Here is a 21,736-nt window from a genome sequence, read left to right on the forward strand (position 1 = left end):
TATTGTATAAAAATAGTGTTCTAATTACCTCATCCCCCTTCCTTTGCAGGTTTTTCTTCCCCATCACGCCCTCCCCTAACTCGGATTTAGCACATCAAACCACTCGCACGTGTGTGTCCCTGCTCCTTTCGTGAAACGTGTATTCTGCTAAACCGGCACACACGCACACACACACACCCCCCACACACCCCCCCAAAAAAAATAGTAGCGGTGAAGCCGCAGTTTGCCGGGGCCAGCTCCTGACTCAGGCGCGAGGACGCCCAGGCGGTGCCGGCTGGTGGCTCAACGGGTCTAGAGCACCAAAAACGCGTGTCCCCAGCTCTTCCCGACGCTCCCGAGCTGTGGCAAAACTCACCGCCCCGGCACGGAGGGTTACCCTGTGCCCGGCGGCGGAGGAAAACCCGGCTGCCAAAATGCTGCTTGTTACAAAAAAAAAAAAAAAAAAAAAAACCAAACCCGCCTGTCCTTGGATATAAGATGCTACTGGGGGCTGAGGCGGGCTGGGCTCCGCTCGGCGGGTCGGGAACGCCTGCTCCTGCCCGCCTTGCACCCCTCTGCTTCTTCCCCTCCATCATTTTTCACCTCTTTTTTTTTTTTTCCAAATTTCCTTCATTCTCCCAAAAGAAACTCCCCCCCCCCCCCCAAAAAAAAAAACCCAAAACAGTTTGTAAATAAAAACTACACCTACGTAGTCTGGAAGAAAAGGTGGAGCCATATCGAAGCAAGATAGCTTTTTTTTCTTTCCCTTCCTGTTATCTTGAGGGTTTTTTTTTTTTTTGTCTTCAGAAAACAGTGGTGTTGTCACCCTGAGCTGTCACGGTGACAGGAATTTCTCAGCCCGTGACGGACCCAGGGTCGAGTTTCCCGCTACCAAAACTTGCCACAGCCCCTTGGCGCTGTTTTGGAAACAACCTTTGGCTTCTATTCCTGTAATCTCTCCTTTTGCCGCCGCCGTCGAGGTTTTTGCATGACATGAAAAGCTTGAGTTGTCCTGTCCCTTGATGGTGGCACCTGGTGCCTCGGGGCCGGTCGGTGACCCTCCTCGCCGAGTTTTTTTCCTGGCCCGCAGGAGGGTTTGGCGGATGCGGAAGGGTGCCGGCGTGGGGCCGGGCCGGACCAGAGCTTTGCCGTCATCCCTGTATGGCCCAGGCTTGTCCTCCTGCCTCCACCGTGTCCGTGGTGGGACCCCAACCCATCTCTCTCCTCTTTACGTGTCCACCCGTCCCTTAACATGTGCCAGAGAGACGGGGCTCCCCTTCCCATCCCCGCCTGGCAGGTGTCGTCCATCGGCAGGGACCCTCCTCGCAGACCATGGGGAAGGCTGGGAGGTGTTTTGATTATTTTTCTCTTTTTTTGCTTTTTTTTTTTTTTGCTCGTCCGAGTTCTGCTGGCACTTTAGCAGGGGTGTTTGCAGCATGAGAAATGGCCATGATTTTACTGCCTGTGTTTGGTACCTATCGTGTGATACTTGAAGAGATCAGGAGTGTTTTGCCCTTTGTTTGAGTCGGCTCTTTGTTCTGGGGTTGTTTTTTTTTCTCCTCTTTTTCTTGCGTTGTTGATGTAGCGGGCACATCTACCACCCTGACAAAATGCCTCTTCTCTAAGAGTATAACCTCTCCAATAGTTGTGTATAATTAAAGAACTGTAAACTTTTTTTAAAATAAAATATGTATATACCTTGAAACTCGGCTGGTGCTTGATCGCCGACAGCTTGGTCTTGCAGGAAAGACCCCGGACCTTGCGGCGTTGACTCTGCATCCCACCGCGACTTCACCCATGGCCCATCTATGCCAGATCAAAGCCATCCCGGGACATCTTCTGCCTGGAGATGCTCTGCTGGAGGTGGAAGCAGAGGTTGTTGCGCACACCCAGCGCACTGGTGGTAGTGCTCGGGGTAGCCACCTCCTCCAGCTAATGCAAGCGGCTGGGTGATGTCCTTCCATGCCCAGCGACTGCGGCTGAGGCACCGAAGCTGATTTTTAAGGTGTTGGACTCAAAATGAGGGCTCAGGGCAGCCACGGGGCATCCGTCCCTCCCCATCCCTCCACCTGCGCAGCCTCGTAGGGTGGATTTTTTTCTGAGGTCTCTTCTTGCAGAAGGACAAGTCATGACAGGTAACGCTGCAGCCGTCGTGGGAGCTGTGTTTGGTGCCCTGGGCCGGTAATTATGACAGAGGTGGCTGTTTTCTGTATCATCATGCATAGTTTTAGCCTGATGTTACGTGGGGATTGGGATAATGTGCGCAGGGGCTGTGACCGGGAGTGGGAGCAGTTCAAGGACCCCTGAGTTGGTGTTTTGGGATGTGGGTGAGCCAGGGAAGGGGCCAACGGCCTGGCATGTGGCTTGTCCTCATCCTGGTTTAACTTGCTGCAGCTGCTGTCTCAGATCTGCTGGAGCTGAGCAAAACCTTCCTCTCCATCCTCCTCCTCCCCCAACCCGTCCCTTGCTCCAGCCAGGGCTGTTTGTCCCCCTAGGACCCAGTTTGGGGGACAGCGGGGCGGGTCCGTGTCATGCCAGTGCCACCTGCTGCCAGCACCCAGCCTGGCAGCCCGGAGCACCGTCGGGTGATGCTGGGGGGGTGGGGGGCACACCCCGTCCCAGTGCCATCTCTTGGGGCCCCCAGCCCTCTCGGCTCTGCCCCTTGCCCTGGGCAGGGAGCAGGGAAGGGGGGGACAGACCTATACCCCCCCTTTCCATGTCCCCCCTCTTTTAGGGGCGCTTTTAGGGCCAGCTGGGGGTGGCACTGTCCCTTCTGCCCAGCAGGTGGCCCCCGTGCCACACCAGTAGCCTCCCACTCTGCCCAGTACAAGGCAGAGCTGGCCCCGGTGCTGCGGTGCCACCCTGTCCCCTGGTTGTGGCCCCATCACTGCTCTGTCCCCTGGGTGCCAAGTGGCACCCACCGTCCTCCCTCGGGGTTTGGGGCTCCCGGGGGGCTCTCGGAGGTGGGTGCTGCTTGGGGGGGGGGGGTGGGGCTCAGTGCTGGCGTGACATGGGGGACAGGGACCCGTAGCTGGTGGTGGGTGCTGCTCAGCGCTCCCGGGAGCACCTGGAGGACTCGTCCTGCCCCATCTGTGTTGATGCCAAAGGGCAGCAAAGGGCAAAGCACTGAGCTTTGCACCACCCACCTCAGGCTCTGGGTGCCATCTTGCAGGGCTCTCCGTACCTTCCGCATAAGGAGTGACATCCCTGCGGCTCTGGGTGTCAACCCCACAGGTCCTTGGGTGCCATCCCCATGGGGCCTTGGGTGCCAACCCCACAGGACTTTGGGTGCCATCCCCATGAGGCTTTGGGTGCCATCCCCCTCAGGGTCTGGTTGCCATCACCATGGGGCCTTGGGTGCCATCCCCGTGGGGGTCCAGGTGCCATCCCCATGGCTATGTAGCCCCTGTGATAAAGGGGGACAAGCCAGCACTGGCAGGCGCTCAGGGCTTTGGTCCCGGGGTGAGCGGGATGTTCCCTCCCCTCCCAGCTTTGTACCTGCACCGGGTGCCAGGACCTTCCATCGTGGGAACTGCTCCCCATCTCCCTTTGGGACCCAAATGACCTTGGGGGCTGCCCTGGCTGAGGGGTGCTTCGCACCCGTCCAGAGGCAACCCCAAGGGATGCCAGTGCTGCAGCCTGGCCCAGGCCACCAACCCCAGGGGACGGTGCACCTCTAAGCCCCAAGCAGGCACTGAGCCGGGCCACTTGCGATGACCCCAAGGGCTACGGGGGACACCTGAGCCTGCTCCGCCTGCCCCACCGCCGGCTCCAGTTACGGCCCGAATTGTTCCTCCTGGCTGGAAGAAATGCCGTCAGCGCTGGCGGATCGGTGGCCATTACTAATGCATGATACTCCGGCGGGAGACGGCTGTGCCTGACCCCCTGCGATGGGGCTGGGGCCCCCCCCAAAGCACCTGCGCACCTCAGGAAGGGCAAGAGGGACAGAGCCGTTTGGGGAAGTGTCTCACTCCCTCCTCGCTTCATCCGGGCCCCAAACAGTGGCTCAGGCAAGTGCTGGACTTGCCTGGCCAATGCAGCAGGCCAGGGCCTGGTAAACACGTGTGCCTGGCTGGAGTGCGAGCACGGTGGGGCTGTGGTTGTGGCCACGCTACCAAATGGGTCTCGCCCAGGAAGGACCCCGGCACCCCACTACATCCCAGGTGACCAGGAGTGGTTCTGCAGAGGATGTTCACAGCTTGGTGCCGGTTTGCTGGCAAATATCTCTGCTTTCCCCATAACCAGCAATTCTGACCCATTTGCAGCCAGGGGATTCTTCCTCCCAGCTTTGCTCCTTCCCAGATTTTAGTTCTTTTTCCCAAACTCCTCTCCTTCACCCCCTGTTTTCCTCTCTCCAGCCGAGCACCACGATGCCAAACCCAGCAGCTTCACCCGCCACCCACCCCAGACCAGGATCCCCCTCAGAGCCAGGGTGGTCCAACCCACCAGGGTAGGATGCTCATCCCTGCACATCCCACCTCGGGGTGACACCCATCAGGATGAACGACAGCAACCACTGCCCCATCTCTGAGCTTCAACCCCATTTTTAAGCCAGGATCTCATGGTGGGGGATTTTGCTAGCACCAGCCTTACCGGTGCCGTAAAACATGTCAGGGAGGGCTCCCCGGCTAATGTACTTCGGTTGCGCTCCCTCATCCCTCTGCATCAATATTGCATTATCGTTTCCATCCCCATCTGAGCCCAAGCGAGGAGCCGTGGAAAGAAACCTGGCCCTGGCCGAGCCCCTGCACTGGGTGCTGCTGGGTCTCAGCGCTGGCAGGGCAGCTTTGCCCGACCCCCTCTGCCTTTCCAGAGGCTCTTCCAGGTCCATCCTCATTAAATATTTGGTGGAGGAACACAAGAAGACGATGTAAATTTTTAAACAGGGCCATTTGCTCCGCTCGGTTTACATGGGCTGAGGCTGTGACGAAATTTAGGCTGTACCTTTGTGGAGCCGAAATATTGATGGTGCTGGGGAGAGGGATGAGCCTGGCGCCAAGGGGCCCCATGCTGCACTTGGGTTGGTACCATGCAGGCCATCCATGGTGCCTTCCAGCTCTTGGGGACCATCTTGGGGTCTCAGACACTGTCCTTAGGCATGGGGACCATCCCAGGTGCCTCCTTGCTTCTGCACAGTTCTGGGGTCTTGGGGACCATTCAAGGTGCCTCCCTGCTTGGGTACGGTCCTGGGGTCTTGGGTACCATCCAAGGTGCTTCCCAGCTTGGGGACCACCCTCGGGTTTCAGGATCCGTCGCTGGGCATGGGGAACATCTGAAGTGCCTCCCTGCTTGGGGGGGTGGGGGGGTGAGGTGGGGTGGGTGGGTCATACTGGGGTCTCAGGGACCATCCATGGCGTGGGGACCACCCAAGGTGCTTCCCTGCTTGGCAATCATGCCAGGGACTTGGGCACCATCCTGGGTTCTGGGAACCATCTGGGGTGCTTCCCTGCTTGAGGGCTCTCCTGGAGTCTCAGGGGCCATTCCAGAGTCTCCAGGACTATCCTGGGCTCTTGGGGACCACCCTTGCATCTGAGGACAATCCAAGGTACCTCCCTGCTAGGACCATCCTGGGGCCTCAGGGACCATTTTTGGCTTTTGGGGACCATCCCAGGGTCTGGGAACCAGCCATGTGCTGCCCTGCCTGGGGACAACCCTGGGCTTTTGGGGAACATCCTGGGTTCCTGGGGAACATCTGGGGTGCCTCCCTGCTTGAGGACCATCCCGGGCTCTTGGGAACCATCCCAGGTCTTGGGGACCACCTGGGGTGCCTCCTTGCTTGGGGACCATCCTAGGCTGTTGGGAATCATCCCAGGGTTCAGGACCCATCCTGGGGGACCACCCAGCATCCCTCCTTTCTCCAGCAGCACCCTGGGGTGCTACAGACACCAGCATCCCCATCCCTGGCGTGAGGCCGAGCTCAGCCCCATCCTGGCTGGTCACCCCAAGATGCAGCACCCAATCCCAGCCCTCTCCTCCTTCCCTCGTCCCTCTCTCCCCGCTTCCCCCCATCTCTTCTTGTGGGGGCTGTTCCCCACCACCCCCCGCCTGTGTTCACAGCCCCAAAACGCCTCTTCACAGAGGGTTTGGCCCCCCAAAAAAAATCCGGAGGCACCAACCTGCTTCTCCCACCCTCCATCCCGGCGGCCTGCAGCAACCCGATCCCGGTCCCAGTGGGCAGCCTGGCCCCAAACTGGTCGGGCTGGTTTGCGGCACTGGCGTCCAGTGCTGCGCAGGCACTTTCGGGGGGGCGTGGGGGGGGAGCGCAGTGACATACCCCCCCCCCACAGCTATATAGAGTTTGCATGTGTAGTTGTGTGTGTCTGTGATGGGTGTGATTTGGGGACGGGATGCAAATAAGGGGAGCGTGATTTGGGGCGGCGGCGGGGGGGAATGTAATTTTAGGGGAGAAGGTATGTAAGGGGGGGGGGTGTTTGTGCACTGGGGCGGGCCATTCCCTTCGCCTCAGGGCTGGGGCGAGGGGGACCCCCTCCATCACCCCGCGGACAACCGGGGAACCGTGGCCCCCCCCGCCTCCCCCGGCCATCACACCAGCCGTACACCCCCCCCCCCCACCCCCCCCATCCACGCCCCCCGGAGCCCATCCCCGTCCCCTCGGGGCGGGCGGCGGCAGCTGCGGGCGCGGCGGCTCCTCTCGGGTTGCGGTCCAGGCTTGGGGGGGGGCGTGTGGGGGGGTGTCGGGATCGTTTTCCCTCTCCCCCCCCCCCAACCGGGGAAGGGGGGGGTGTTTAGGGAGCGGGAAACCGGATCGGCGGCGGCGATGGGGCGGCTCAGGTGCGCGGCCGCCGCCCGCCGGTGTCCGGTGTCCGACAGCCGGTGAGCGGCCCCGACGGCGGCCCCGGGGCGGGCCGGGCCCGGCTATAAAAATATCCCCCCCCCAAAAGGAGAAGGAACCGCCGGTTGAGGTTCAGCCTTGCCTGGGCTTTGCCCGCCCGTAGCTGCCGGGACGGAGCCGCCCGCCCCGGGGCCGCGGTGATGGGCGGGCGCCGCCTCCCACCCCATTAAGGAAAGCGAGGGCGGCGCGGGAGGGGGGGGGTCTTCTCCGCTCCTTTTAGGAGCTCCCCCCCCCGCGCTGACGGAGCACTGTGGGGGTCCCACAATCATCCCCCCCCCCGCCCCAGGATGGATGAAGGGGTAACGGAGGGGAGTTACGGTGCCGGTAACCCCGGCGGGGCGGCCCCGGGGGTGGGGTACGTGGGTGTTTGTGTGTTGGGGGGGGTGGCCCAAGGTGAGGCCGCCCCCCCACCCCCCCCGCCCCGGGCCCGGCTCCACCTTCCGGGGCACCTGGGCCAATTGGGAGCCGCAGGGGGGGTCCCCCCGGCCGGGCTAAGGCCGCCGCCGCCGCCGCTCCCCGCCACTTGGGCGAGCGCCGGGGCGGCGGGCGGCGGTGGGGACCCCCCCCGGGGGGAGGCGGGGTGGGGTGGCGGGGGGTCCCGTGTCCGTGTGTGTGTGTCCCCCGCGCCAGCCCCGGGGTGACACACCCCCCCCCCCCCGTCGGGTCCCGCTTTGGCCGCCCGGAGCCGAGGCAGCGCCAGGAGCAGAGGTAAGTGCGGCCGCCTCGGCCCCGGAGGGGGTCGGGTCCGGTCGGGCCCCCCCCCGGGGCACAGGGACATCCCCCCCTCCACTTTTGGCCACCCCTTTCCCTCCGGTTCCCTCACGTAGGATCCGGCCCCGAGGCGGCGTGTTCCCCTCTTTCCCTGCTTTTCCTCGACGTGGGGTTCCCCCACTCGGGCTGAGCCCCCCCCCCAACTTCTCAGCGCCCCCCGCCCTCCCGGGGTCCCCCTGAAACCTCTGCCGTCGGGGGGAGGGGGTGTCACAGCGATCGCATCCCACCGGGGCAAAGCAGGTGACAACGAAATGGGGGTCCAGCCCCATCGCCTGCAGCCGCAGCTGCCCCTCGGCCTGGGGGGGGTTATTTTGGGGTTCAGGGGTGTTCCCTCCCACCCTCCCGGTGCGGTGTGTCGCCGCTTTGCAGCGCCGGTGGCAGCTCTGGTGTCACCAAATAGTGACTGTAACGAAAGCCCGGCGGAGGGGGGCCCCCCAGCCGGGGAGGGGTGCTGCTTGGAGGGGGGTCTCCATGCACCTTAACCCCCGGGGTAAGTACCCTCCCCATCTGCCCCTCACCTCCACCACGGAGCTGCAGAGGGTGGAAGGACCCCCGGGGAGGGTCAGGCATGTGTCCCCAGCCCGGCTTGGGGACAGCAAAACCTCAGTCGGAGGGGGCAGGGTGGGGCTCTGCCCAGGCTGGGGGATGCTGTGGGCTGGGGGCTCCCCAAGGCCCTTGGGCAGCCGGTGGGGCAGTGGTGGGTGCCGCCAGCACTGCGGCACGAACCTACCCCGGTGCAGTCCTGGAACAGGGTTCCCTGCAGTCCCTGCTCCCGTCTCCATCCCTGTCCCCAGCCCAAGCCCCATCCTCATCCCCGCCTCTGTCCCTGACTGCATTCCCATCTCCATCCCCATTTCTATCCCCATTCCTGTCTCCATCCTCATCCCCTTTTTTATCCCTGTCCCCATCTCCATCTCCATTTTTATCCCTATTCCAATCCACCTCCATCCCCATTCCCCATTCCCACCTACATCCCTGTCCCCATCTCCAGCCCCATCCCTATCTCTGTCCCCGTCTCCATCCATGTCGCTGTCCCCATGCCCATCCCCATCCCTGTCCTTGTCCCCATCCCTGTCTCTGTCCCTGTCCCCATCTCCTTCCCCTCCTTGTCCTTGTCCTTGTCCCCATCCCAGTGCCAATCCCGGTCCCAATCCCATCCCCACCCCTCTCCCTCTCCCCAGCCGCCTGCTGGAGATGCCCACAGAGTGGGGACCAGCGGCCGTGCAAACTGGGGTGTTGAGCAGTGGTGGGTGCCCGCCCCCACCACACCCCATGGCGGGGGGGACACTGGCAGTGGCCATGGCCCTGAGCCACCGCGGTCCCTGTCCCTGGCAGCGGCCAACCACCAGCTCGGTGCTGTCCGTGCCACGAGCATCCCTGGTGGCCTTTGGGGTTGGGAATGGGTTTTTGGCCCTCTGGGCCCCTAAATGGTGCTCGGGGACCAGGGGAACCCCACACCCCTGCACCGAAGGTCTCAGGCCTTGCAGTCGAGCCTGTCAGAGCCCTTGGAGGGGGGCTGCTGGGAGTGGGGCCGGGGGGGGCCCCGGGGGGGGCAGCATCCGCAATGCGGCAGCTCCCAACGTCATGAGCCGGGGTGCGGCGGCTCTGCAGAGGGGCAGGCTCAGCCTCGTGGCCGGCTGGGCCCCGGGCGGCTGCAGTGGCCTTAGGTGGAGGGAGGCAGGGGGACAGGGACAAGGGGGGCACCCCCAAAGCTGCCACCCCCCAAGCCAGCTGGGATGCAGCACCCGGAGGCGTTGGGGCGCAGGGGGTCGGTGGGGAAGGGCCAGATCCTGCTTGGCGCGGTGCCGGGGCCACACGGGCTGGCTGACGGCAGGGATTAGGTGAAGCCATCGCTTTCAAAGTCACAGCAAGGATGGCGGAAGGCTCGGCCTCGCCCCAGGGACTGGTGTCCCCAAGCCACGGCGGTGCCAGGGTGGTGTCCCCCAGGTGAGGACAGCGCCGCGGCCTCGGGGGGCTTCCCTTTCGGGCTGCTTGGTTGAGTTCCACAGGGCTTTAGGGGGCTCCTCCAGGCTTTTGGGGTGCTTTGCTGTGGGACGAGGGCTTTGCTGATGGAGCCCAAAAGGCAGGTACAGATGGGGGGGACACATGTCTGTCCCCACCGATGTTAACCCCTCCTTGCTCAGCCCTCCCCAAATCAGGGGGATGGCTGCGCTAAGCGAGTGCCGCTGCTCGTCTTTGGCCCCAAATTCGAGGCCGGGCGGGGTGTGAGGGGTTGGTGGCTGAGTCCTCGAGGGGGGTCAGCTCCCGCCGCTGGATCCGAGGCACCCCGAGCTCATCCTGGGGCTGCTCGGCTCGTCGGGGGCCTCGGCTTCACCAACACAAAGGAGACTTTGTGCCTTCCACCGCCGCCGCCATGGCCGCTTGGCACAGCCGAGCGTGGCCCCGCAGAGACGGTGTCACGGCCGGCCGGGGGGGTCGCAGCCACCCGGGGTGGGGGCTTTGCAACCATCTGGGGAGTTCGCAGGCTTTTGGGGGCCAGGGGGTTTTGCAGCAGGTTTGCAGCCTTCTAGGGCGTTTGCGACCTTTTGGAGTGTCTGTAACCTTTTGGGGGGGGGGGTTGGAGCCATCTGGATGCTTTGCAACCACGCAGGGAGGTTGCAACCTTTTTTTTTTTGGGGGGGTGTGTGTGTGTCTGCAGCCTTCTAGGGGGTTCTGTAACCTTCCGGGGGTTTGCAGCCTTTTGGGGGGTTTGCAGGGAGCTGGATGCTTTGCAACCATGTGAGGGAGAAGGGGGGGGGGGGTGGTCACAGCCATCCTGGGGGGAGTTGCAACCTTTTGGAGGGTCTGCAACCATCCAGGCAGGTTGCAACATTTTTTGGGGGGGGGGAGGCTTGGCAACCTTTGCTGTACACCCAGGGCTTTGCAATATTTTGAGGGGTTTGCAACCAATTTCTCGGGACAGGTACGGTTTGCAACCTTTTGGGGGGCATTTGCAACTATCCAGGGATTTGTGACAATTTTAGGGGCTTGTAGCCATCTGGGGGGGGGGGCGGTTTGCAGCCATCCGGCAGCGTTTGCTCCCTGAAGACCTGGGGCCAAGATACCCACATAACCCTGCAAAGGTGGCGGCTGGGAAATGGCTTCCAACACCGGGCCCTGGCATCGCCTCAGCCCCATCCCGCTGCGGCGCATCCCCAAAACTCCCCGGTGCTCGACCAGCTGAGCTGGGGAACCGCACTTTCCCCGTCCTCCCCAGAGAAGCGACATCAGGGTGAGCATCTCCCTTTGCTTGGCGGTTTCTGAAACATTTTTGCCAGTCGATAATAATTTATTCCTGATTTTTCCAATTGACGTTTCAAGGCTGGAGACCAGGCTGGGGGTGTTTGGCTCCTGCTTAGGGAGGATTTTGGGGGAAATCAAGGGGGGAAAAAGGCAAAGGAGGTTGCGTGCTCGCTACTCCTGTTCTGTGTATGGCACTGGTAGAATTCACTGTGCAAACCCGCGGTCAGTGAATTACCATAGGGCCATAAACAGAGCAGAGACAGACCCGCGAGCCCCGCGAGGCCGTCGCCAACGTCGCCTGGCCCGTTTTGGCACTAGCACATTTTTGCTTTTATTTGTAGCTTTTGAGCAATTATGTGTAGTGCCAATATGGGAGAAGGTGGACAGAGCAGCGCTGGGGTGGCGGACGGATGAGCATTGGTGCTGGGGAGGTGGTTTCAGCGAGGAGGGATGCTGCTGGGATGGTGGAAACCACTCAAACGTGCTGGGGTGATGGAGGGATGTCCATCAGACCCCATCCATGGGTGACAGTGAGGGGGCAGCTGTCCCAACGGGGCAGGTCTCAGCCTGTGGAGGCATCTTGGTCAGACCATCACCCTGTGGTGGCCCTGATGAGCAGGATGGGGCCCCCTGCATGCCCCCCCCCCGTCCCCTCCTGGACCACAGTGGTAGCATCTCCTGGGGGTTGAGCCAAGCAGCCACACAGTGGGGGATCTGCCAGGGCTGCACGGGGGCTTTTCTGGCTGGCTGGGTGAAATTATATATATATATTTCCCTCCTCCCCCCCCATTTTTTGCAGCTTTCCGGGGCTGGCACTGCAGCCGCATGTCCCGTCCCCGTGCCAGGGCCCGGCTGCTGAGGCGGTGCTGGCGGTGCCGGCGGTGCCCGGCCCCAGGGCTGCCTTTGGCAATGGTAGAACTCACACTGGTGCGGTAGCAGGATCCGGTGGTTCTAGACTTGCCAACTACAGCCCCGGGGAACCGCTGCGGACACGGGCCCCTGGCACCCATGGGTGCAGCCAGGCACCCTGTGCATCCCCCCCACCCAGGGCTCTGCTGCTGGGCTGGGGGGGGTGCTCATGGGGTCCAGTATGGATCTGGGGGGACGCGGTGGGTGTCTGTGCACATGCGGTACAGGGGGACAGTGATGGTGAGACCCCCCCACTCCCCAAGGAGGGGGACCCAGTGTCCCAGGGCGTCTCCATCGGCGGAGGGACAGGGACCTGCTGGGTACTGGTCCTTGCGTGCCTCTGGGCATTAAGGGCTCATCTGGCCCCCCGATGTGGGCAGAGAAGCTGAGGGGGGGGAATTAGGTGGCCGGCTTCTGCCCCCCAGCCCTGGATTCAGCCCCGAACCAGCCCCCAGTTTTGGGGTGGGGGGGAACTGAGGCACCGGTGAAGCAGCTTGTGGTGGCAACAACCACATCCCCTGCCTGTCCCCGGCTGCAGGAGAGATGGTGACAGATTTTAGGGAGGACAGAAGATAGCATGGGAAGGGGCAGCTCTGGGCTGACATGTTGGGGGAGGGCGGGGGGTTTGTACACACCCCCGTCACCCCTCATCACCCGCGGGGCGGCTGGTCGGGATATGTAGGGCAGCGCTGGGTGATTACGGAGCTTTCAGTGTAAGCCCACGGAGATTGGATCACGCTGGATTAGGTTGCGTGCTCAAATCATCCTCCCTGTGCTGGGGCGGGGTGGGGGGGACGGACGGGGGTCCCCATTGCCCTCCTGGGGCAGGTGGGGGCGGTGGGAGGGGGTGCCTGTGTGTCTGTCTGCTCATTCAGCCGTCTGGTCATCCAGCTAGCAAACCTCTGTCCATTCATCCAGCCACCCATCCATTGTCTGTACAGCCATCCATCCGTCTGTCTGTCTCTGCAGCCACTGAACCATCTACCCATACAGCCACCCACCCATCCGTCTGCCCAGGCAGCCAGCCACTGCTTTATCTACCAGTCCATCCATCCACCAGTCTATCCATCTGTCTGTCCAGCCATTGATCCATCTACCAGGCTGTCTGTCTGTCCATCCATCCATCCCACACACACCCAATGCTGGGTTTCACCCCCCAATCAGCTCGGCAATGAGGCCCTGCCCTGAGTGGGGAACAGGGGCGGGGCATCCCTCCCAAGCCCCACCCTTCCCAAAAGGCCACACCCACACAAGAAGCTCCACCCTGCCCAAAAGGCTCCACCCCCAGCAGTCACCCAAAGGGGATTTGGTGCCCTGCCCAGGGCCACACCCACCCCCCGCCCCCCGGACCCTGAGACCATCATCCCCCTCCTGACCCTTCCCAGCTGTAGCAGCCAGACCCATCCTGAGCACCCGCCCATGCTTTTGGGGCCAAATTCTGCAATTTGGGGCCCGCCCTGGGCAGAGCAGCACAGGGATGGTCGGGGTGTTAAAGGCAGCAAACCCAGCAGGGCCACATGCGGGAGCCCACACTCCAGGACCCCTGATGCCTTGGGGACTCCCCACGCCGGAGCACCCAGGCTGGGGAGGGGAGCAGGATCTGGCCCCCCACCAGCCTCTCCCTGGCTGGGAACGACAAAGCGAAGGTTGCTGGTGGGCCGGGGCGAGCCGCCCCAGCGGGAGGCCCCGACCTGCTTATTAAAGACCGATTAACAAAGATTAAAGCCTCGTGGCAGCACCTACTGGCCCGAGCTCCCTTCCCCCGGGCCCCGCTGCGGGATTTGGGCCCCTTTGGGGCAGCCCAGCCCCACCACGGCATGTCCTGGGACACCCAGACCCCTGCGTCGCCCTCCCGGCAGATGCAGCATCGGTCATGTCTGGGGACGTTGAGCTCGGCCGGGGATCCGCTCCCAGCTCGGCCAGCGATACGCACGGGCATCCTCCTTTCCGTCCTGTCCGTCCTTCCAGCCTTCCTCTGCTCTTTTTCTTGCCCCAGGCTCCAAGAAAGCTGCAGGATTCGCCGTGCCGGAGCCAGGGCTGCGACGGTCCCGTGCCGGCGCTCAAATAAAGCTGCTGAAACCCATCGCTGCGCTTCCCTGCTCTTCCTTGGGTTTGCGCCCCCAGAAAACGCACCCCGGGTTGCTGGGGCTCCGTGGGTGACGGCCGCCGCAGGATGGGGTGGGGGCTGCTGCACCTGAACATGGAGGAATTCAACCCAAAGGCCAGCTCAGCCCCTGGGTGGGAGGATGGAGGGGGATGCTCAAGCACCCCCATGCTTTCCACCCAGTCACAGGTTGCTGCTGGAAGAGTAAAAAGGAATGAGAGAAATTGCACAAAGGAAGAATTAAGCCCCAAAACGATCCCGGCCGTGCCCAGCTCCAGCCCCAACGTCAGAGCAGGGCAGAGCGGAGCCGGCGTGGGGCGGGCAGGAGGGTGCGGGACCAAGCCCCAAAATACCCATGGGGTAGGGAGGGCTGGCAGGATACACCAACCCCCCCCCAAAATCCCCCAAAACAGGCGAGCCGGACGCAGGGGTAGACACATTTGTAACAATTTATTGAATGAGGCAATAATAGACACTGGGAAACAAGGGGGGGGGTCCATGCTCTGCTACTTGCCTGGTTTTTGTCTTTTTTGGGGGGGTGGGAGGGCAGGGGGAAACCTCTCGGACTAAAAGAACGTCATTTCATCGCCAAAGAAACACTGACTTGAAAGCCACCAACATCTTCACAACGACAATAAAAAAATAATATTTAAAAAAAGAAAAAAAACAAAAATTGGAGAACCAGGACTGTTTCTATGGAAAGATCTCCCTCCCCTCATAAAGTACAGAAGAAATGTATACAAAGAACATTTGATATTTTTTTTTCCCATATAAAACAAGTAAATACAAGAATCTGAAAACTTCCTCGAAGGCGGAGCGAGACTTGGAGAACTTCATTAATGGCCACTTGGAAATAATAATTAAAAAAAGAATTAAAAATTAAATACCATGCACAACTGCACGCGCGGCAGGGCTGTGGCTGACGGAGGGTTCGGCCGGGCGCTGCCGCTGGGACGCAAGGGTTTGGCCCACGGAAAAGTCACGTAAAACTTGTGTCCCCCCAAAACAAACACCCCCGAGGCTTTTCCACCCACCCCATCCCCCACCCCCCGGAGAGGTTTTTGGGTGATGGGGATTAAAAGTCCGCAGCAGCAGCAGAGCTGAGCTGGGAGATGCACGCAGGGCAGGACCGGGGGGTTGGGGGCGGCTTGGAGGGGTGCAGAGGGGTCCCCGAAGGGAAGAGTCACATCCCATCCCTCCCCCCGCTACCTTCAAACGTAGCTTTTCTTGCGGGAACCGGACTCTCCGGGGACGGGCAGGGGAGGATGTGGGGTCCTGGGGGATGGGGCGAGCCCGAGGTGGCTCTTTGGCAAAGGAAGTCCTGGGAAGGTGGGGGGAACAGGCAGCCAGAGCCCCTCTAGAGGCGTTTCCACTCCAGTCTAGAGCCACAGAAACGGGAAATAATAATAATAATAACAATAATAATAATAAAGAAAAAAAAAAAAAGATCTAAAATGGCAGGTACATTTCGAGAGCGGAGAAATAAGAACAGGTCTCCAGTGTGCACCAAGGGGAGCCGAGCGGAGCGCAGCTGCGACTCTCCGCGGCGGCGCTTACGGTCGTCAAAGGCAGAGGCGGCCTCGCTCGCCGGCGCGGGGAGGGCGGCAGCGGCGCGGGCTCCTGGAAGAGGGTCATCCCTTCAGGAGGCTGCCACCCCCCTGCAGTCACACATGCGTTTTGTTTTTCCCCAGGAGAGGAGCCTTTTTCCAAACTCTTTTCCTTCTTTTTTTTTTTCTTTTTTTCCTTTTTTGTGTGTGTGTGTGTGTGGTTTTGGTTTTGTTTTTAATACAAAAGTCCGCGTTAAAATCTTTGAAACCTAATTTGCCAAGTGCGGACGGCGGAGGGCCGTGCCCAGGAGCTGCCGTGGAGGAAGGTGCCGGCGCAGCCCGGGAGCGACGACGATGCTGCTGCAGCGGGTTCGGCCGAGGGCGTCCGTGCTCCCGCCGTGCCTCGATGGCCGCAGGCCTCGCTCTGCTCGATCCCGTGCGGGGGGAATGGGGGACAAGGGGTTGCTTTTTGCTGTTGTTGTTGTATTTTGTTTTCTTTTCAATCTCCTTGGAATGAAAGTCCCGTCAAAATTTGGCTTCTCACTCCTACAAGAGCAGAGTGGCGCTATAAAAATGCACTTAACACACATCCTCTGCTAGGTTTTTTTATCTATTTTTTCTTTTTTCTTTTTTTTTTTCCTTTAAAAAAAAAAAAAAAGGTTAACAAAACCTTTGCTTCCAAAGCTAGGAGACTCAATGCCACCTGACTGCATCTCTGGAGAGGCGTAAAAAAATTATTCGCATAAGAGACAAGGAAAATCACCATGATCCTGCTCTGGGCATCGTCACTGTTCCAAGGTCACCACTTCCACTGCCTGCCCGTCCATGGTGACGGCACTGTCCGCTATCCTCGTGGTAACGGGTGCCATCGCCACCTGAACGGGGCCGTTGCCTTGGGCCAGGCTGGTCACCACGGTCTGGTACATGCTGACGGGGATCTGGACGAGACCTGCGGAGACAAAACCAAACCGAAACAAATAGGAAGAGTGGGGTTGGGAGGGAAGGAGTGGAGTGAGAATGGCGTGAGGGACGCGGCTGGCAGGGCCACGTGCCGTGGTGCGGCCCCCAGCGGTTCGGGGGCTGCATTCGACATCGGGAGTGCTGCTCGAGGTGATCCTTTCGACCCCCCTGCAGCGCCGCCTCCAGCTCGGGGCTCCTCAGCACGGGACAGACACGGGGCTGTTGGAGCGGGGCCAGAGGGGGCACAGAAATGCTCCGAGGGCTGGAGCCCCTCTGCTGCGAGGCCGGGCTGGGAGAGCTGGGGTTGTTCAGCCTGGGGAAGAGAAGGCTGCGGGAAGACCTTATTGCGGCCTTTCAGGGCTTAAAGGGGGGCTGTGGGAAGGGTGGGGACAGACTTTTTAGCAGGGACTGCAGCAATAGGACAAGGGGGAATGGTTTTAAATGAAAAGAGGGGAGATTTAGGTTAGATATAAGAAATTTCTTACAACGAGGATGGTGAGACACTGGCCCAGGCTGCCCAGAGGGGTGGTCGATGCCCCATCCCTGGAAACATCCCAGGCCAGGCTGGACGGGGCTCTGAGCGACCTGATCTGGTTGAAGATGTCCCTGCCCATGGCAGGGGGTTCGACTAGATGGCCTCTGAAGGTCCCTCCCGACCCAAATCAGTCTGTGATTCTATGCACAGCAATCCAGGAAGACGCCTGCCTCCCACCCGGCAGTGTCCACGCTGGTGTAGTTATTCGTGGCTCCGTGGCCTCCCTGTGCCGGACTCACCCGCCACGGTGCCACGTGGGATGGGAGCCGGGGCGGGATGGGGTAGGGTTAGGTGGCAGCACGGCGAGTTCAGCCTGCACTGCGGGGCTGCCGGGAGGCAGGGAGAGAGAGTAAGGTTAAGGAGGAAAGAAATAAGACATTTTTGTAGGAGGAACCCAAAGAACACGCTGGGATGGTACAGCAGGTACCTGTACAGCCAACCCCATCAGGCCGCGATTTCGCTGGAGGCAGGGATTGCTCCCACGCGTTTGAGCGTGCCACCACGCAGCCCGGCAGCGGTCACCCACAGACGAGGAACACACTTGTGAAACGCCTTTTTCCACTTGATTTGACCAGAATTGGGAAGCCTGGGGCTGAGGAAGGGATAAACCAGGCTTCTTCCCCACTGCAAGACTTCCATCCCCTCTAACTCTATACACCGCTCAAACACCCTCCCACTTTCATGGCACACGAGAAGGATCCCACCGCTGCGCGATCATACCCGTCCTGCCACCGAGTCCTGCTACAGCCACCGGCCTCCCTCAGACACGATTCACTTCCTCCAGCTCACTCTCCATCCCAGCCGCGTCCTGCCTTCACACCGAGACGGGTGAAGGGCAGCGAGAGACCAGCGAGCCTTGGCCAAGCCACGCTGGCTCCAGGCACTGGCTACAGACACTCACACATGTATGTACATACACGACACATAACAGAGAGAAAGGAAAGCAAACCAAGTTTCTCCGCCCTTCCCCACTTATGGATGGGTCCAGCAAAGTAGGAAACATCTTTTTCCTAAGGGTCGCTCAGCTACAGAACAGGGTCAGATGCCCCCAGGGTGGAGCTGGCAAAATTTCAGGCACGTTTTTGGCCACGGAGGGAAGCACCGCTGTGCCAAACGCAGCGAGTCTCGGTTAGCTAGGTAACACCAAAAAGGGTGACAACAAAACAACGAAGCCCCTGAGGATACTGTGAATGATGAAAAGAGGTGGAAAAAATAGCAAGGCGCACAGGAGCTGCTCGATACAGCTAGGCGGGGAGGGGGAGTCTCAAATCCTGCAGGCCAGCAAGATAAACTTCATCCTTCTATTCCAATATTGTCTGCCTGTACCCGCCACTGCCTTTGACTTGGCAAAGCATGATTTAGACAAGCGAGCCTGTAAACGCTACCTTGTACATGACATTTCTGAAACCATCCGCACCTCTGTTGGGGAAAAAAGCAGCTTTTAGGGGTCAACAAATCCTTCCAGCCAGCAGCACAGGATGGCCAACCCCTAAAACAGCATTCAAACGGTTTAAGACAGCAGGTTCCTGACCCAGGCTTTCCCAAAAAAGCAGTTCAATCTCTTTTGATTCAGGTTTCTGTGGCAGAGAGCAGACCTCTGTCCTGCCAAGGGCACTTGTTTAATAACACGAGGCGGCAGAGCGCGGCTCGGTGTCCTCAGATAACTTACTGCACAGACAGGAAAGCTTACGAGTTAATCGTGCTGACCAGGTGGGTGACCCCGGCGGAGCGCAGCGTGCTTTACAGTCCTTCGACATCTCTCCTTTTAGGATCTCAAAGCGCTCTGTGGCTACGAAAGTTTCATGATCCCCCAGCCAAAGGGCTGCCCCACGCCAGAAGGGTTACGTCCACGTTCGTCTGGTTCACAGCCCAGCCGAGGGGTCGCTTTCCTGGTACGATGGTTCAGCACCAATGGCTAGGAATGGCATGGAGTCAGGAGAAGGTACAAAGGTCCCAGGGTGCTTTCTAATAGACGAGAGTTTTAGGCAACAAAACACTGAAATGAGAGCTCATGTTCAGCCCTCTTGAAGAAAACCTCCTGTCAGACCCTTCAAGGAAACGTCGCACGTCCCAGTTTAAGCAGATGCTGGCACAGACCTGGAGATCTGGCCTGGGATGCACCTAAAATCCCCGCTCCAGACCAACAACCCAACTAAGCCCTTTGGGTTACTTGGGTTGCTAAAGTGAAGGAGACTTCTGGAGCTCTCAAATGACAGTCTACTACCCATGGCCAACTGACCAGAGTCTCCCCTGCCCTCATGGACCACAGAGCACGCAACATTAAAGCCTGATCCCTCCGTGCTGTTCAAATGCGTGCGTTGGCCAGGGTAGGGCTGCTGCCAAAGACGGGTGCTATCAAAAGATGGTGAAACGTGAAAACCCAACCAGGGTCGTCTTTGGAAAGGGTGAGTTTGTGTCACCCAAGGTTTGGCCGCCTCTTGGAGCGCACGGAAGAGCAGGGAAGTCTCTGTGAGAGAAGGCGACACGCAGATCCCTTTCTGCATGGGATTAAACTAAATCGCCTCAGCATCTGACGTAGCGGCCTTCCTGCCAGGGGTGGTAACAAACCAAAGGAGGAGAGGGCTGGAAAGTCTGCTGTGCATTAAAGCAGAGATGATCGCCCTTGGGAGAGAGACGATTAAAATACTGAGATACTGTAATCAGGTCTAGGATTGGCCCTGCGCTGCATCTGCTCAGACCTGCACCCTGATTAGCCCTAATCTAGATGGCATATGTTAATCTAAAGCATGGATTTCAGACCCTTTCAATTGTATTAAAAACAGGAAATCCATTAGACAAAAAAAAATCCCCAAACTTCTTGAGTCTTTGAAAAATACATATCTGCAAAGAAAGTGGAGCCGTGCTGGGGTGCTCTGCAAGGAACGGGGCGCACAGGGAGGGCCCTGGCCGAGGGAGGGAAGAGGGATCCCGCTGGATCCCGCGCACAGCTCAGACCGGCTCCAGCCTGCGGAGGGACAACAGCAGGGGGGATGAATGAGGCACCAAGCAGCGCAGACCACAGCTGCGGGCTCCCAGCAAGCGGGAAGATGCAGCCGAGCTGTGCGCTTGCTTTCCCTTCTTGAAGCCACCCAAAAGGCCCCTCTGGAAGGGGTGGTGGGTGAGACACAAAGCCCAGCACCCCCGTTCCCCTGAAATTCACCCATTCCTGGCCACCAACCTCACCTACTTGCCAGCACCTCCTGTCGTCAGCAGGAATGAGCCAGCTCCAGCCAGCTGGGCGCAAGGACAGTATCTACGCAGGGAGCTGGGGCAGAGCCAGCACTGAGGTCCTGCCTCTTGCTCACCTGCAGCATGCCAGGGAAAGATTTATTATTTTTTTTTGGTGGAGGATCAGCTGGCTCTGCTAGGAAGGAGGCTATGGCATGGCCAGCATTGCCTGCCAGCCGGGGAGGGGAACGGGTCAGGACATGAGGGTGGCCAAGGGAGGAGAGCCGTGGCAGGCCTTAGGGGTTGAGATGGCCACCATGAATCAAAGGATTAGAGCCGACTGACTCTGAGACTGCCGCAGCTATGCTCTAATGCTGGGTCAGACGATATTAGCGGCTGCATTTTAGCTGGAGGACTGTGACGGGCCGTAGGAGATAACAAAAATCCTACTGTTTGAGCAGAGAAGAGGTTACACCTTGCAGAAAATTAAGAATAAGGGTTAGGTTCTACCTGCAACTGGAGAACCACAGGATTCAGAGGCCAAAAGTCACGCGATGGCTGCCAGACACCTTACCTAGCACCGAGGGCGGATCAGCAGCACTATAGGAACAACCATTTCGATCCTAAGTAGTGGGTGACTGCATTAAACCACCACAAAGCAGCAGCAGTGTGAGTTTTCAGCTGGATAGTCAGGTTCTGCAAGCCTCGAAACACACCCTGGAGTAGAAAGGTCTTCATCAACATCAAGACAGGAGTTGTCTCAACAACCTATATGGACAATATGGACATTCAATGTAACGCTTCTGAAAGCTTGATTGTCACGTTAAATGCCCACAGACACACAGAATGGCTGGGAGGAACTGAACAGTGTGTAATCTTGAGGGACCTCTTGGCTGCCAGTCACTCAGTGAGAGAGAGATGTCCTCTTCCCAGCTGAGATGGGCTCCTCCAGTGAATGTCTTGGCGTGGCCCTCTACACCATGGAAAGGCTGAACGGCAAGACCTCACACATAACGTTTTCTGCATGGAGCTCAAACAGGAACACAAGAGCAAAGTCCTGCAGGGTCGAGAGAGAGGAACCAGCCCCATTCTTGATGAGAGAACAGCAGCCACTGTCACTGTGTCGGACATCGAGTCAAGAAAGGAAACAATCTCCTCTTCTTTCCAAAAGTGCAAAATCCTCCTCTTTGGTAGCAACTACAAGAGATCTGACAAAGCAAACTCCTGTGGGAACAGCCTTCCGAAAGGGCGCGTTGTGAGCAAGCAAAAGGCAAATGAAGAAGCGTTACCATTTGGCTCCTGCATCAGGGAGCCAGGAGTTGGAGGCAATGCTCAGCCCTGCTCTGTGGTCCCGAGCCAGCCTCATCCCAGGAGGACTGGGAAGGGGAGATGGTGCAAACCTCTCAACACACCTTTGGGGAGGCTCGCGGAAGAATTTAAGAGGGATGCTGTTAAGAGAGTTGAGTTTATGGTTGTAAAAGCTAGGAAGCCACAAAAGGAACGTGGCCTCTTCTCCTAAGTTACTAGCGATAGGATGAGAGGAAACGGCCTCAAGTTGCATCAGAGGATGTTTAGATTGGACATCAGGAAAAATTTCTTTACTAAAAGAATGGTCAGGCCCTGGCACAGGCTGCTCAGAGAGGTGGGGGAGTCACCATCCCTGGGGG

General features: G+C 59.6%; 1 protein-coding gene across 16 annotated transcripts in view; it reads right to left on the reverse strand.

Annotated features, from left to right (window-relative positions):
* Positions 1–14,290: 14,290 nt before the first annotated feature.
* The window catches only part of NRF1 (nuclear respiratory factor 1), a 73,561-nt gene continuing 66,115 nt past the window's right edge, over positions 14,291–21,736 (reverse strand). For 9 of the 16 annotated variants that reach the window (XM_075081734.1, XM_075081744.1, XM_075081736.1 and 6 more), the window contains one exon: positions 14,291–16,355. In XM_075081734.1, coding sequence (XP_074937835.1) covers positions 16,192–16,355 — 164 coding nt within the window. In that variant the 3' untranslated portion in view covers positions 14,291–16,191. The other 7 variants (XM_075081731.1, XM_075081735.1, XM_075081746.1 and 4 more) reach the window with 3 other exon arrangements.

This window comes from Phalacrocorax aristotelis, chromosome 1 (genome assembly GCF_949628215.1).
Source record: "Phalacrocorax aristotelis chromosome 1, bGulAri2.1, whole genome shotgun sequence".
In the NCBI taxonomy this organism is placed as follows: Eukaryota; Metazoa; Chordata; class Aves; order Suliformes; family Phalacrocoracidae; genus Phalacrocorax; species Phalacrocorax aristotelis.